The sequence below is a fragment of the Leptodactylus fuscus genome, chromosome 5 (assembly GCF_031893055.1).
Source record: "Leptodactylus fuscus isolate aLepFus1 chromosome 5, aLepFus1.hap2, whole genome shotgun sequence".
Classification (NCBI taxonomy): Eukaryota; Metazoa; Chordata; class Amphibia; order Anura; family Leptodactylidae; genus Leptodactylus; species Leptodactylus fuscus.
Window position 1 is genome coordinate 148,397,602 of NC_134269.1, and position 15,032 is coordinate 148,412,633.

Sequence of the window (15,032 nt, forward strand, 5' to 3'; positions counted from 1 at the left end):
GACTAATGTTCCAAAAATGTCCCTCATCCAAGAATGTCGCTGTCATGGCGCATGCATGACTGAGTAATTCACTTAACTATGTCATGAGGGCAGGCGGCCAAAGAAAAAGAGGAAGTATGGCACTGAGGCATGGGCAACTGTGTGTGGGAGGAAGCGAAATTCTGTCAGGACCAGGATGGATTTCTCCCCTAAAACACCGAGCAAGTCTGGATTAGACAGACAGTGCATGAGAGGAATGTGTGCGAGGTGCAGGAGCTGCTGAGCCCTGAGGAAGGACGGCCGAGGGCGGGAACATGGAGGCCGAGGGCGGGAACCAGGCGGGCCCAGCACTATACACAGTGTGGCAGAGAAGCTTGCTCTAACTCCTCCACTTATTTCCAGCAGCATTAAACATCCCACACTGTTATCTGAGGGAGAGAAGACACAATAATATCTGCGAGACAGACTGCAGCCTGGACTTGTCGGCTACACGAGGGAAGCGCCAGGAGACTGTAGAGCTGCCAGTCAGGTGCCAGCAGGAGAACATGGCATGTCACATTACTACCTCACTGGAGGTGAGGTGACCACCACAAGACGTGAATGCCATGCTTGTCATGTAGCACTGCCACTTCTGTCAGGAAACACGTATAGGGTGATGGGCACCGTGTGCATGTAATAGCACGACACCTGCGGATTGGTATATAGCACTGAGAGGACTACAGAGTAGTATAGCCTATGTATCCTCTCACATGCTGTCCTGTGTATCACTGACCATGGAGGCTCTTCTCTCACTGGTGACTCTCTTCGCAGCTACTGCACTGGCTACAGGTTGGTCTTCTCCTTATACTATTCGTACTTCAGTATTATTACACTATTGCACCTTATAGCTGTCCATAATATGTATACGACTCATGGCACTGAGAAGGAAATGGTGCAAGGGAAAGTGAGCAGCTTCTCAAGTCACCTGGCAGGCTGCAGCTTTTCCAGGGGTCTTCCAAAAGTAGCAGGGATTTGGTTGGGATGGACAAGTCCTGGACATTTTTTCTAAGGTTAGGATGACACAGGCTGCACAGCCAAAGGTTGTAGAGAATAAAAACATGGTCGCAATCCCAGAAATACATCAGGTTTAGTTATTGTGCAACCATCAGGTCACAACAGGACTACATTCACTTTCATGATCTGCATAGAAGGCAATGCCACACACCAGTGTTTTGGTTACATCCAAAGTCACACAGCAACCCTACTAGTTTTGAGGAATTCCCCCATAGGGTTTCGTGCGGAAATGTTTTTTTCCAAATAATTTTGCCATTAAGGGTTACATGGTGGCTTGTGGCCACATGACATTAAGATAGCAAATGTTACACCATGAATATGGTTGCGTTGAAATCCATCAGGTTCAGTTTTCTGATGACGCTCTTGTTTCACACCCACTTATCGGTCGCAGCACAACCACATTCACTATTGGGAGCAAATTTGCATTGCCATCTAGCCACCATGTAGCCTTAGTCTAGTAGAAACCTGCATTAATTTTATCCTAAATATTACTGCCATAGGTAGATCAATTACAGCCACAAAGGATCAGATGCTGCTAGGGGACAGTCAGGTGCCTTTGTACACATTACTAGAGTCATGACTTTTGTTTATAGTAGAGCATGTATCTTGTAGTTCTCCTTGGCACGGATGACTAGCCAGGAGGAACCATGGGGGGTATAAAAGTCTCTTACTATTATAGTGTATGTATATATATATATATATATATATATATATATATATATATATATATATATCATACTGAATTTCAGCCATGAATAAGGAATAATGCTCTATTAGGAATCTCCCTGATATGGTAAGATATTATGTGACTATGTACCCTCATAATTCTATATAGACCAATTAGCCATGCCAGTGGTTTAGCCCCATAGTTAGATGACACTCTACATATGTACTAACAGCCTGGATTTCTCAGGAACAGATGGCAATTGGTGCTAAATGCTGCTAGATATGGTTAAAAGCTTATTTTTTTTGTAGCATAGTTTTATAGTGTATGACTAAGACATAAGCCTCATACAGTATTGTGTTTGTGCGGATGCTGCTTGCTTAGTTAGGACATGCATTACATAATGTTGAATAGCTGAACACATTCTCAGTTTATAATTGTTACTCATACAGTTCCCCGATTTAACACTTTCTTTACTCTCATGTTTGATACATGGCTTTTCTGGAAGTATACCGAACTGAGAACACGGCCCTATCTCATGACCAGGAATACCTACTGGCATTTTTGAGTCTCTGCATCCTGAGAATCTGACTGGAAGAGAGGGGATGCGGTCTGCCAGGTCCTGTGCTTGAGGACCATTGAATGTCAGCCAAGCCTCACACAATTGCTGTGATGACATTTCCATTTGTAGTTATCTGATGTAGACTGAAAACATACAAACAGTTTTACTATACAGATGAATACGTAGCTATTATAGAAGCATGTTGCTATGTATCAGCTAAACATATATTTGTCCTTGTGCAACCACTTTCTGTACAAAAACAGAGTCCTTGTTGCCTATAATAGGGTCAGTGTTGGGAGTTTCACATAGTGCCTACAGCTAGACTTTCCTGTCTATTTGTGCCCCCTTTTGATTATTTCATGTGAACAATAGGTTCCACTGGTGTTGGACACTGCAAAGGTGTTTGTTCTTTGTTCTTTTACTGTATATCTCTCGGTTTCTGACCTTGTCTGTGTTCTCTTTCTTCTTTAACTCTGTACCTGACTATGCTTTTCTCTTTCATTTTGGTCTGTGCTACTATTGTTCAGCCTGCCTACACATCATCTGTTCCTGATGGTAGCTATTCATGGACATTGACCTAGGGTTCCCCCGAGAAAAATCCATAACCTATGAGTGCATGTCTCTTACTGGAGCTTTTTTATCCAGGGACTGTTTAGTGGATGTCTCAAAACTTTGTGTTTAACGGGGTTGTCCAGGATTAGAAAACCTGGCTGCTTATTAGTTCTCAAGAAGTGACATCATATCCGTTGGTCACATGGCAACGTTACTGTTCAGTCCCATTGAAATAAATGGAATTGAGCTGCAGCATGGCCATGTGATCAGACAGAAGAAAGCAGTCATGTTTTCTAAACATGCATAAACCCTTTAATCCCTTCCCAGCATCCATTTTACTATTACGGCAGATGTAGGATCTTTAAAGATGGCGGCCGTTTGCTGAAGAGCGGCCTCCATACCTACCAGTATTGTACAGCAGAGACCTAGAGCTAATGTCCACGATCACCCCCACAGTGATTGCCCCCCAGGGCCGTTCCCCACCACCCCTTTAAATTTTTTGGTGCAGGTTGGCTGTCCTGTTACTATTACATCCAGAGGTCTTCTGAAGGCTCTCAAGCTTGCCATAGAAATATAGCTATTGAGTCTTGTCTATGATCAGCCTCAATAGCTATATAACGAAAGTCCTATAGACCGCAATACAGTTGTATTGCAGTCTATGGGACCTGCAATCAAAGGATTGCAGGTTCTAGCCCCCTGGAGGGCTGGAACAACTAAAATAGTTAAAATATTCAAATCACGCCCCCCCTTTCCTACATTTGAAATAAAAAGTAAATAGACAAATACAAACATAAAGACATACATCCTTACGTCTCAAAACGCCCGGTCTACAAATATGTAAAAATAATTTTAACATGCAGTAAATGCTGTAATGGGGGGAGAAAAATCAAAAGAGCCAGACTGCCGTTTTTTCACCATCAATACATCAGACAGTCTCCAAAACTGTATAACTAAAAAGTACATTTAGTCCCACAAAAAAAGACTCCTTATGCATCCCCGTACATGGAAATATAAAAAAGTTATGCGTGTCAGAATATGGCAACTTCAATATTTTTTTTCAAAGTTTTGGATTTTTTTAAGGGGTTCAATTGTCAAAAAAACAAACAAAAAACCCCACCTATGTATAATTGATATCCCTGGAATTGTATTTTCCCATAGAGTACAGGTGACATGTCAAATTGGCTGCACAGTGAACACCGTAAAAACAAAGTCTGTAAAAAGTTGAACAAATGCAGTTTTTCTCCAATCCACCTCATTCTGAGTTTTCCCAGCTTCTCAGTACATACTACAGGCATAGTACCAGTATAAAGTACAATTTGTTCCGCAAACATTAAGCCCTTATATGGCTCTGTGAATGGAAAATAACTAAGTTATGGGGTTGAAAAGGCAGAGAGACAAAATCTAAAATCGAAAAATAGCTGGAAGGGGTTAAAGTGAACCTGTCACTAAATTTGAAAAGCCCAAAAATATAGCTTATCTGATAGGTGCTGTCTTCCTATGCGTTTTGTTGTATTATTTATCCAAATACATTCATCCATTCCAAAGATATAAGCCCTTTTAAGGTTGATACAGATTGGGGTATATTAGCCAAGTGGGGGCAGCACTGTACACAGAGACTCCACCCTCAGGGAAACCACAATGTTACTGCCCACTTGGCTAGGATACTGTCATTTGCTAATAGGGCTCATAGTTTTGATATGGCTGAACGAATATGGATAAACAAAACACCAAAATGCTCAGGGTGACAGCACCGTTGATATGATGTATGTCATTGGGCTTTCCAGGTCCCTTTAATTATAACCCCAAGCCTATTTGGCTGGATATGTTTTGTAAAGTACCTTTAACATACTTATGTTTTTTCACGTGTGAACCAAATAATCTTTAGTGATACATTATTTCACTTGCAGAGGAGCTCCATCCTTTTATATCGGAATGACTTTTTATATTACATTTTAGGCTTTACATCCGTGTTATGAATTCCTTTTTTTAATGTTCCATTGTATTCCAAGCTGAAAAATGGAATTGAGACTGATTCGCCTTTCATACAGTGGATGCCAACGGAGCCACTTACTTGGTATTTTTCATGGGTTTTTTGCATTATAACTTGTAATCAAAAGGGATTTTTTGGTGGTACAGTTTGAGTTACATTAATATACAGTACATTAATATACTTATCATTTTCTCAGTTGGAGATAAACAATATTTATGAGAAATAAAAACCCTGTGCACTTCAATACGATTACCGTATATACTAGAGTATAAGCCGAGTTTTTCAGCACAGTTTTTGTGCTGAAAAAGCCCCCCTCGGCTTATACTTGAGTCAAGCAAAAAAAAGATAAAAAAATATATATTTTTTTTTTTGGGGTGGGGGTCTATGACCAGCTACAATAGTAATGTATAGAATCTCCCATAAAATAGTGAAAAAAAGAAGCTTTAAAAAATATAATAATAAAATAAATAAAAGTTTTAAATCACTCCTTTCCCTAGAATACATATAAAAGTAGAAATACATACATATTAGGTATCCCTGTGTCTGAAAGTGCCCGGTCTACTGAATATAGGGTATCTGCAGTGCTCCTTTTCCGTCGGGAAGGGGTTAATAGGAGCACTGCTGATACCCTATATTCAGCCAGGCTGAATTCCAAGTGGGGGGAAAAAAACCCAGTCCTCAAGCTCAGAGAAGGGGCAGACAGAAAACCAAAACACCCCCTCCCCAGCACCCAAAAACTCTGACCATTTTAATTTTTGAAATTTTACAGCAGCTACTGAATAACCCCCCCCCCTCGGCTTATACTCGAGTCAATACGTTTTCCCAGTTAATTGTGGTAAAATTAAGGGGTCTCGGCTTATATTAGGGTCAGCTCATACTCGAGTATATACGGTAGATTGCAGGGGGTATAAATAATACTGTAGAGCCACCTTTAGCTGCAATTACATACACAAATCTATTGGCATATATCTCCATTAGCTATATATATCTAGACACTTGTATCTTGCCCATTCTTTCAGGCAAAACTGTTTCAACTCCTACAGTGCTGGGTTTTTCTCTTTTTTAAAATGATATTGATGACTTATACAAAGGATCAGTCATCACTTGGGCAGTAGTGTAGTTTGTTTTTGGTTTATTCTAGTCCAATTGATTATGAACTTTTTCAGTTCTTGTTTGGTTTAACCCTCGTTGTATCTGGTAGACCTTACGACTGTACTTGGATTAGTATTCACCGACACAACAGATGGCCGAGATAATAAAATCATAAAGTCTTTATTGATATGCACTAAAAATATAAATCCCAGGTATATAGAATAAAAATGTACTAAAGGTATCACACCACCCCTCCTCAACAGTCATATGCCTGGAGCATGAAACCAATGGATAGGGAGAGCTTGGTCATATATCATATGTCAGAGTTCTCTTAGGCTTATCCAATTAGCAGTTGAACAGGCATATTTGTAAACCCCTTTCCTCCTCTGCCAGATGCCTGCAATTGCTTGCACCTAGTGTGGCATTCATTGTTTGTGCTGCATAACTTTATACTGACCTTTGACCAGATACTGAAAAACCACTTGTCTCATGATTCTTGATCTGACGTGACCTCTTCGAACTGATCTTTGGCTTGCTACTGGATAACCGCTTGCCTTTTGATTTCCTATGGAACAGGTTATTGGCTTAGACATTCTCTCTCCTGTTTCCGATTTGCCTTGTAAGTTTGTTGTTGGTTCTGGTTTGGTTTCTGATTTGGTGATAACTTGGACTTTAAATTCAGCACAAGTCCATCTGGCCTTGCGGCTGACACTGGTGAAGGTGTTTGGATGTCTGAGCCTATCTCTCAGGTCTGTATCGGATTTAAATAGCTGGTTCTACTGCTCACTGTTATCAGCCAGATCCAGCTATTTTACAATATTTGCTCCCGGGACTCTACCATAATATGTCTACAGCATATAAAATATTATAAACTCATTTTATCCACATACTTTAAGAGGTTTTCCAGAAGTTAAAAAAATATTTTTGTTCCTTAGGATGTCAGACTTTTGGGATACTCACCCTTGGCACTTGATTCAGTCCACTGATTGAAGGTCTTTAGTGCCTTCGTTGTTCTCAAGGTACATCTCTGTACTTTTGGTAGTGGCTGTAACTCTTACTAGACTTAGAAAACTTCAGGCCCATTCAAGTGTATAACACTGAGCTGCAATATCAGGCACAGCCGTTATCAAAGTACAGATATTTCACTTTTACCAATCTGATATTAAAGGCTGGACCATTAACTTTGTAGTTCTAGACAACCCCTTTAATTGTAATGAATTAAACTAACATTTTATAAGTGACATATACTCTTTAAAATAGAGGGTATTTGTATGTCTTCATTTGCACTAAATTATTCTCAAAAAGAAGTGCAAATAATTGTATTTTAACCTGTGTGGCCTGATATGTTTGCTTTATAATATATACACTAAATAAAAAAAACAAAACATAAAATAATTTATTTTGAGAGTTTGGTTGACCAAATGTCCTAGTAGATTTGTTTACAGGCTAAAAGCTATAGATTCACTAAAGATAATATGTCTACCAACATTAATAAAATACAGGCTGTTTTTTAAGCTGGTGTTTTGGGAATGAACACAAACATCTCTGCAGACATTCATGTACAGCTTAGTGTTCTAGACGTTATTCTTCATTCATCAGGCCCTTTGATCTGTTCATTAGTTATACACTGAGGTTTCCAGTTTTACCTCTTGGGATCTCTTTCCCTTTACTTATGAGAAAAGACACTAAATAAAGTTTTAAGCAGATCATAATAAAAATTCAGTGTTATGAAATGCGAGCTGTTTTACAATAGTCGTGTAGCTAGATGGTAGGAGAGAAAACTGATATTTTCTTATAATAACAAATTGAAGCATCTATTGTGCTGAATTTTGTTCTGTCAACATAGACAGCAAGAAGCAATAGTTGAAATTCTTTTGGGCTCCTTGCAATGAAGGTTTCAAGTTATCCAAGGATCTTGGAGGTAAACAAATACTCATTGCAAAAAAATATACACCCAGATTGAAATGTTGGATTTCTGCAAAACTTTGTATGAAGCTATGTCTAACATAGATGTGGTCTGATTGGACACTGGAGGGCATAAGGGTAAGTTCACACTGAGTTTTTTGGTCAGGGTTTTGAGGCTGTAATCTCCTCCAAACCCTGACCAAAAAGATGGCTCCCATTGAAATCAATGAGAGCTGCTCAGGTCTTTTCTCCAGGAGCCGTTTCTTCTGGCTCCCAGAAAAAAGAAGCAAGATGTTCATTCTTCAGGCCTCGCGATTCGGCCTAAAAAAAAAAAAAAACCTCCTCCGGACTAGGCCCATTCAGTCGTGGCTACCTGGTTTTTGGATTAGAACCTGAAGCGTCTCAGGTTCAGATGCAAAGAACCCTGTGTGAACTTACCCTAAAAGTGCTTAACCTGCTGTTCTGTAGGAAGGCTCTCAGAGGCTACTTCTGGGTGGTATATCTCTTGCTAACAGATTGTTGACTACTAGACATGCCTGTATAGTGCACCCAAATGCATTTTGCTCAGTTGACAGACTTTGAGAAGGGGTGCATCATTGGACTGCAAATAATCATATTGGGGGGAATTTATGGTTTTCCTTGGTGGATGACCCTTTCTTGCACCAAAGATGTGCTAAATCTCTCGTTCTGTGCCTTACTTCCCACAAAAGTCAGTGGAGTGGACAGTGGTGCGGCAGAAACACGATTTTTGAAAATAGATTTGTACTTGACTTTACAAGATGACACTGTGATTAGGCAGACTTAGACCTCAGTAAGACTGGATCATTGTAAATGTCCATATTCTAACCCCTGAGGTTTACAGAAACCAGTCAATATTTACATTTATTTATGGTTTGATAGTTTTAAGATACAAGAACTCTCTTAGTTGAATTTTAAAGGGGCTCTATCATTGGGAAAAGTCATTTTTAGATAAGCACATACTTGCATAGGCTTTAGAAAGGCTATTTCACACCTACCTTTTGTATGTAAGTCGCCCCAGCAGTTTTTGAATCAGTCCGTTTTTATCTACATGCTAATTAGTCTCCACCGTGCATTGGAAGTCTCAGCAAGCACACTCTGCTATTCTCTGCTATGTGTAAGTGTTGAGAACCAAACACATTTTCTCTCCGGGCCTCCGGTGTACAGTTTGTTCTGCTGCCACTCCCACCTGGATTGTTGATTAACAAGCCTACATTGGGGTTGTGACTATTCACAACCTCACCAGGTGAGAGGCCAACTGGTCCACTACTTTACCTATATAATTTTTGAAAAGTGTCACGGTTTTACTACGCTTAGAGCACTCGGTGTCTCTCTCTTCTTTTCTCCAATTCTCTGCTATGTGTGTGAGAGCAGATAGGCTGCTGTTCTGACGACTCCTCTCCCTGTTCCCAAATACATAGAGAGTAGCAGACAATGCTCACAGACACTTCCAGAGTGCACAATGGAGGCTAATTAGCAAATGAATAAAAATGGTCTCATTCAAAAACTACTGAGGCAATTTGCATACTAAAGGTATGTGTGGAATAGCCTTTCTATAGGCTATGCAAGGATGTGCTTAGTTATAAATAACTTTTCCCAATGATAGAGCCTCTTTAAGAATATTGTATTACATGCATAATATTCTACACATCTCATTTTAATGGCAAGTCATCATGTACATCTCCAGAAATCTGCTTGTTAGTAGAGTAAATTAGAATTTCTTCATAACTGTTTCAGAAATGTGCAGCACCTACAAGTCTATTTTTAAAACAATCTGTAAAGTCAATGTAAATCAGACAGGCTTACATTGACAGTAAATTACATTTCAAAACTTTGAAGATAAAGAAATGACGTCTGAAGTCAAGGATTATAACGGATTTAGGATTTGCCAGGGATTACTTAATCAGGACTGTCAGAATTGTAATTGACTTAAATTGTAATAATCATCAGACATAGGATTTAGTAATTATCTAAAGATCAAAAGCAATTGAGGACAATGGGGGAGATTTATGAAGACTGGCGTTTTTAATGGCAGTCTTCATATCCCCTACGTGTGCCTCATCTATGACAGAGTACACACTTCTTTATAAATCCATTGGGTTATTCGCATGGAGTGAAATCTACACTAGCTCATAGCTGGCCTAGATTTATAGCACTATTTACACCAGCTTTCTGGGGTAAATAATAATAAGTATGGCACAAACCTCTGGTGTCTTATGTGCAATTATTGTTGCAGTTCCCAAATAACAGATGGACAAGAGTAATCCTGTGGAGAGAAAACGCTGAAGGGGCTTTGACTCTTTAGGTGATGCATGTGACTCACAGGTCAGGCTGCTGCTGATCATACAGTTAGTCATATGCTATTTCTAGTTCTTTCGCTAGCCCTATACTTTTTTATGCTGGTGTCAGAGCAATATATTTGAATGTTTAGGTGCAAATATACACCTGGTGCATTCTCTGAATCTGCAAATAAAATCTGTAATTCTGAATGCATTGCATACTCCAGTTTAGGTTAAAAGATAGGGCTCCATCATTTAGGATCCTCAACAATAAGTGTAGCTTGCATGTGAAACTCGCGAACCCCACAGACTATAATGGGGTCCGTGTGGTTTCCGCATGAAAAATGCGGAGAAAAAAGTGCTGCTGCGAAAATGGACTCCCCGAACCGAGCCGAAGGGTGCTATTACACATCTGTTTTTTTACTCGTGTAAATGCCTGCCATTTTTGAACCCAGATAGATGTTTGCATTTTTGATCAATATTAGTAATTTTCATTGGTCTAGAAAAAGCTAAGCATGCTTTAATGCAAATTTATAGCACTAAATATGAGAATGCCAAAAGGATTTGATAAGCAATTATTGTGATAGTTATTGGGCTAATTGTCCCAATAAGCAGTACAGTAAAGTATGCCAATCTATGCTGTAATCACTTACATATTCTGCAAAATCTATCACAAATAGAATTTTTTCTTGGGGAAATAATTCTGATTGTCTTCATAGCAGTGACTGACAGAGAAGGTGAAAGCTGGGATCTCCATTTATGCTTTATAAGTACACCTTAGCATAGAAGCACAGTTTTAATAGGTTATGTTGCAGGCTATTGTTGTATCATCATTCCTCCTAACCAAGTTTATTTTATAAGTCAGTTCCTTTGTGGATACAGATTAACCCATTAGCAAACTGCTGGGCATTTAATCCCTTAGATGCCAAGGTCAATAGTGACAGAGGCATCTAAGGGAGCCTTCACATGGAGTATACGCTCCGCTCATTCTGAACGTAAAAGTCGTTCAGAATGAGTGCGTAAAAACCAGCTCCCATTGACTTGAATGGATGCCAGCATACGCGTGTATCACATTGAAAGCAATAGGGAAAAAAGCCTCCCATTGATTTCAATGGGGAGCCACAATATGCCAGCACCCATAGAAATCAATGGGAGCTGGTTTTTACGCGCTCATTCTGAACGACTTTTACGTTCAGAATGAGCAGAGCGTATACTCTGTGTGAAGGCTCCCTAAGGGGTTTTGGAGGGAAGAGGATTCCTCCTAGAGGCATTAGAACCCCTGTGAACAAGATTTGCTGGGGTCCAATTCCTTTACATGGCTGGCTATTATCCTGCTAGGTTGTACTGGTAGGTACATAGGTACAGCAATTAATTGTTAAAATGATCAGAAGCTCACAAATTGATATCCACCATGGGGACAAAAAAAATTGTGCATAAAAAAAATAAATGAATAAAGTTTTTAAAAAACCTGCTAGAATCATAGTACCACATTAATCCTCCTCATTCCAATATGTTTCAGAAATACATAACATACATATTGTTGGGTATTGCTGCATCTATAAGGACCCAAGCAAAAAAACTGTAATATTATTTTACCCACATGCTTAAAAATATAGAAAAATATAGAATATAAAAATATAGAAACTTCTGCTAGAATTGCCATTTCTTGTCTGTCGGCCACTGAAAAATGCTATAAAAAGCTATAAGTGACATTGATAAAGATGTTAGGTCTTCCTACAAAATATAAGTCCCAGCATAATTCCGTTAACAAAAAAATAATGAAATTGTGGGTGTTGGAAAATGGGAATAGACAAAAATAAAATTGTTATTATGGTTTTTTGATAGACAATAGGTATGCTGTGTTCATGATCCATTGATATGATATCTATACATATATATATATATATATATATATATATATATATATATATATAATTATTTACATGTGGTGAGAATGTTCCATTTAATTTTGAGTAAAATGATGCAATTCACTGATCTCTGTAAATCACACCTTTATCTGTTGTTTTTCTTATTCCAGGGATTAACACAATGGCAACAATAGCAGCTCAGCGAGACAGAGCTTGTAATCCTAGGATGGGCAATTTAGCAATTGGTCGGAGTTTATGGACAGACACAGTTTGCGGCTCTAACAGCACAGAACTGTATTGCACTTATACTGAATATTCAGACCAAACCTGCAAGGAACCAAAGTGCGAAAAATGCAATGCAGCAGCTCACCGGCTATCACATCCAGCTTCTGCGATGGCAGACTCAACATTCAAACTTCCACGCACATGGTGGCAGTCAGCCCGGGATATTCAGAGGGAGATTATACAGTTGAATTTAGAAACTACATTTTACTTTACTCATTTGATCATGGTGTTTAAGTCCCCCAGACCTGCAGCCATGATTCTAGAGGCTTCCAAGGATTTTGGCCTCAGTTGGCTTCCATATAAATACTTTTCCACCAACTGCACAGAAAGTTTTCAGCTGGAGGATGATGTTGTCGTAAAAGGTGCTCTCTGCACTTCTCGATACTCACAAGCATTTCCGTGTAGTGGAGGAGAGGTATGTGGTTTATCAAACATATATGACAAAACTATTTTTGAGTTGGTCTTATGTGCTTTTATGTTTGTACTTTGATCGAATGCGAGGAGTAAGGGTCCTGATAAGGTCCTGTGCATCCTGACCACATCCGTTTGTGGCCACTAATATCTGGACCGCATGTGTATTAAATGGGAGTGTACAGGTATGTACTGTTTAGTATGATGAATATCTTTCGAGTGTACCCTAACCAGCATCTGAAGTGATAATTATCTTCAGTAAATACAATTCTGTTTGGCTGGGTTTACACTGTGAGGCCAGGTGAACAAAATGACTAGCGAATCCCATTCCCACTTTGTGGAAAAATACGCACAGTGGATACGCTGCGATTTCCAAAACCGTTGTGGTTTCCTATGTATTTCCCACTTTCAAGCCACTCCTGAAATTGACTAAAAAAAAACACGTTGAGGATGACTGTGGCTGTGTTCAGTGTGCTATCGTTGTATTTCACAGTCCTATGTGTGGGCTAACAGCGAGGCGGGGCCGCGAAATATAGAACAGGTCTTATTCCTATTCTTTTTGTGGCCCTTGCTTCCGTAGCTCTTATTAATTTAATGAAAGGAGCCGCGGAAGCACAGGCAGCGCACGTCTGCAACCGGACTTAGGATAAGGCCCCAAGTTGCGGAAACTTAGCATTTTTCCTGTTGCGGAAATGCAGCAGAAAAAAAGCATTTTACAGTACCAGCAAAGTGAATGGCTAATCCCATCCTCACACTGTGAAGAAAAAAACTGCGGAAAATCTGTGTTTTACTTGCGGAAATGCTCATGCTTTCCCCTATAGATTTAATATTTTAAAGAAAGACACAAAGAAAAACACAATGAAAAATGCTGTGTAAAAAAAACCAGTGCGTTTCTGTTGCTTTTTTTTTTTTGCATAATTTTTTTTTAACTTCACTCCTTTAGGCTGAAGCCCCACATTGCTAAACCACAGTGTTTTTGCTGGCGTTTTTGAAAATTGCAGCACATCAATTATACCTGCAGAAATGCTGGCGTTTACCATATAAGTATTGAAGCAGAAAGTTTGCAGAGGAAAACTCTGCAGACTTTCTGTAGAAGGCGCGGCGTGAGAAACTGCAATGCATTTCCACTGTGTTTTTTTTCTGCAGCTTTTTTTTTTTTTTTTTTTTTTTTGCAGCATCTCACGATGTAGGGCCTATGTGGCGTCCCACAGCAAAGAAATGTTGCGGGAAAAAACCCACTTATCACGGTTCTTCCTGTAGTGCTTTAGACAGAAAGTTTGCAGAGGTTTCCTCTATGGACTTTCTGTTTCCATGGTAATTATGGGGAAACCGCTGGCGTTTCCATAGGTAGAATTGACATGCTGTGATTTCCAAAACTTCTGCAGTTTTGGAAATCGCCGTGTGTCCACAGCTTGGACTTTTCTCTGTCTGTAAAACGTGGTGTTTTTTTACACTGTGGGCAAATGAAGCCATGTGTGACCCCAGCCTAAAAGTGGATTTATACAGAAATCGCCAGCTTTTCCGTAAGTATAATTGACATGCTGCGATTTTCAAAAATGCAAGTGTTTTTGAGAATGCAACTTTTCTTCAGATATTTTTCTGCAACATATGGATGGGATTATCCAGAATCCCATGCACTTTGCAGGTAATGTAAAATGCAGGGTTTTTTGATGCTTTGTTTCTGCTGCAGCCAAACTCCATTTTCAGTTTTAAGACCAAAAATATGAAAAATTGAGGAATAAAGAAAAATCATTGTACAAATATTATAGATATAGCAAATCATTACAAATATAAGTCAGAAAGAGCTGCTGGAGGCTACAACCCACTGTCTGTGATGGTGATAGGAGATTTTTCGGAGTTCTGAAATGCATACACAGCGCACCCAAAAATAACATGGAACCACTGTCACCCGAAATCCAAAGAAATCTCAACCACTCTGAATCTGCAATGTGTATACCTTTCCTAGATTTGATGTAGGGTTGTGCTTGGAAGCACATAGAGCTTGTGCTTGTTATTGTGAGTGAAAATATTATTGTACATTTCTCAGTAAATTCTTCAGATGCCTTCATTTTAATGCTTAGACGTATAGGCAGATACTGTTTTTTTTCGGTTTTCCAATTTATATTTGATTTTGGTTTAAGTGTAAATGGTGCCCAGACTGAGAAATGAGCAGAAAAATTTACATCAAGTTACTTGACCACAAGGTTTATACTTCATAAATTCTGCCTAAAACATTTTCTTTCTGCATAATTGCACATGCTTATTAAGTATTGAGATAATTTATTATCTTATTATCTTATGTGAAAAATTGATGATACTTGGATATCATCTCCATTTTCTGTTTTTTGTTTTCTGTTTTTGTGGGAAAAAACAG

At 39.1% G+C, this 15,032-nt stretch overlaps 1 protein-coding gene across 1 annotated transcript in view; it reads left to right on the forward strand.

Annotated features, from left to right (window-relative positions):
• Positions 1 to 338: 338 nt before the first annotated feature.
• The window catches only part of NTN4 (netrin 4), a 95,341-nt gene continuing 80,647 nt past the window's right edge, over positions 339 to 15,032 (forward strand). The window contains exons 1-2 of the mRNA XM_075274466.1: positions 339 to 807; positions 12,133 to 12,662. Of these exons, the coding sequence (XP_075130567.1) occupies positions 729 to 807; positions 12,133 to 12,662 (609 nt within the window). The 5' untranslated portion in view covers positions 339 to 728. The remainder of the gene's footprint in view (positions 808 to 12,132; positions 12,663 to 15,032) is intronic.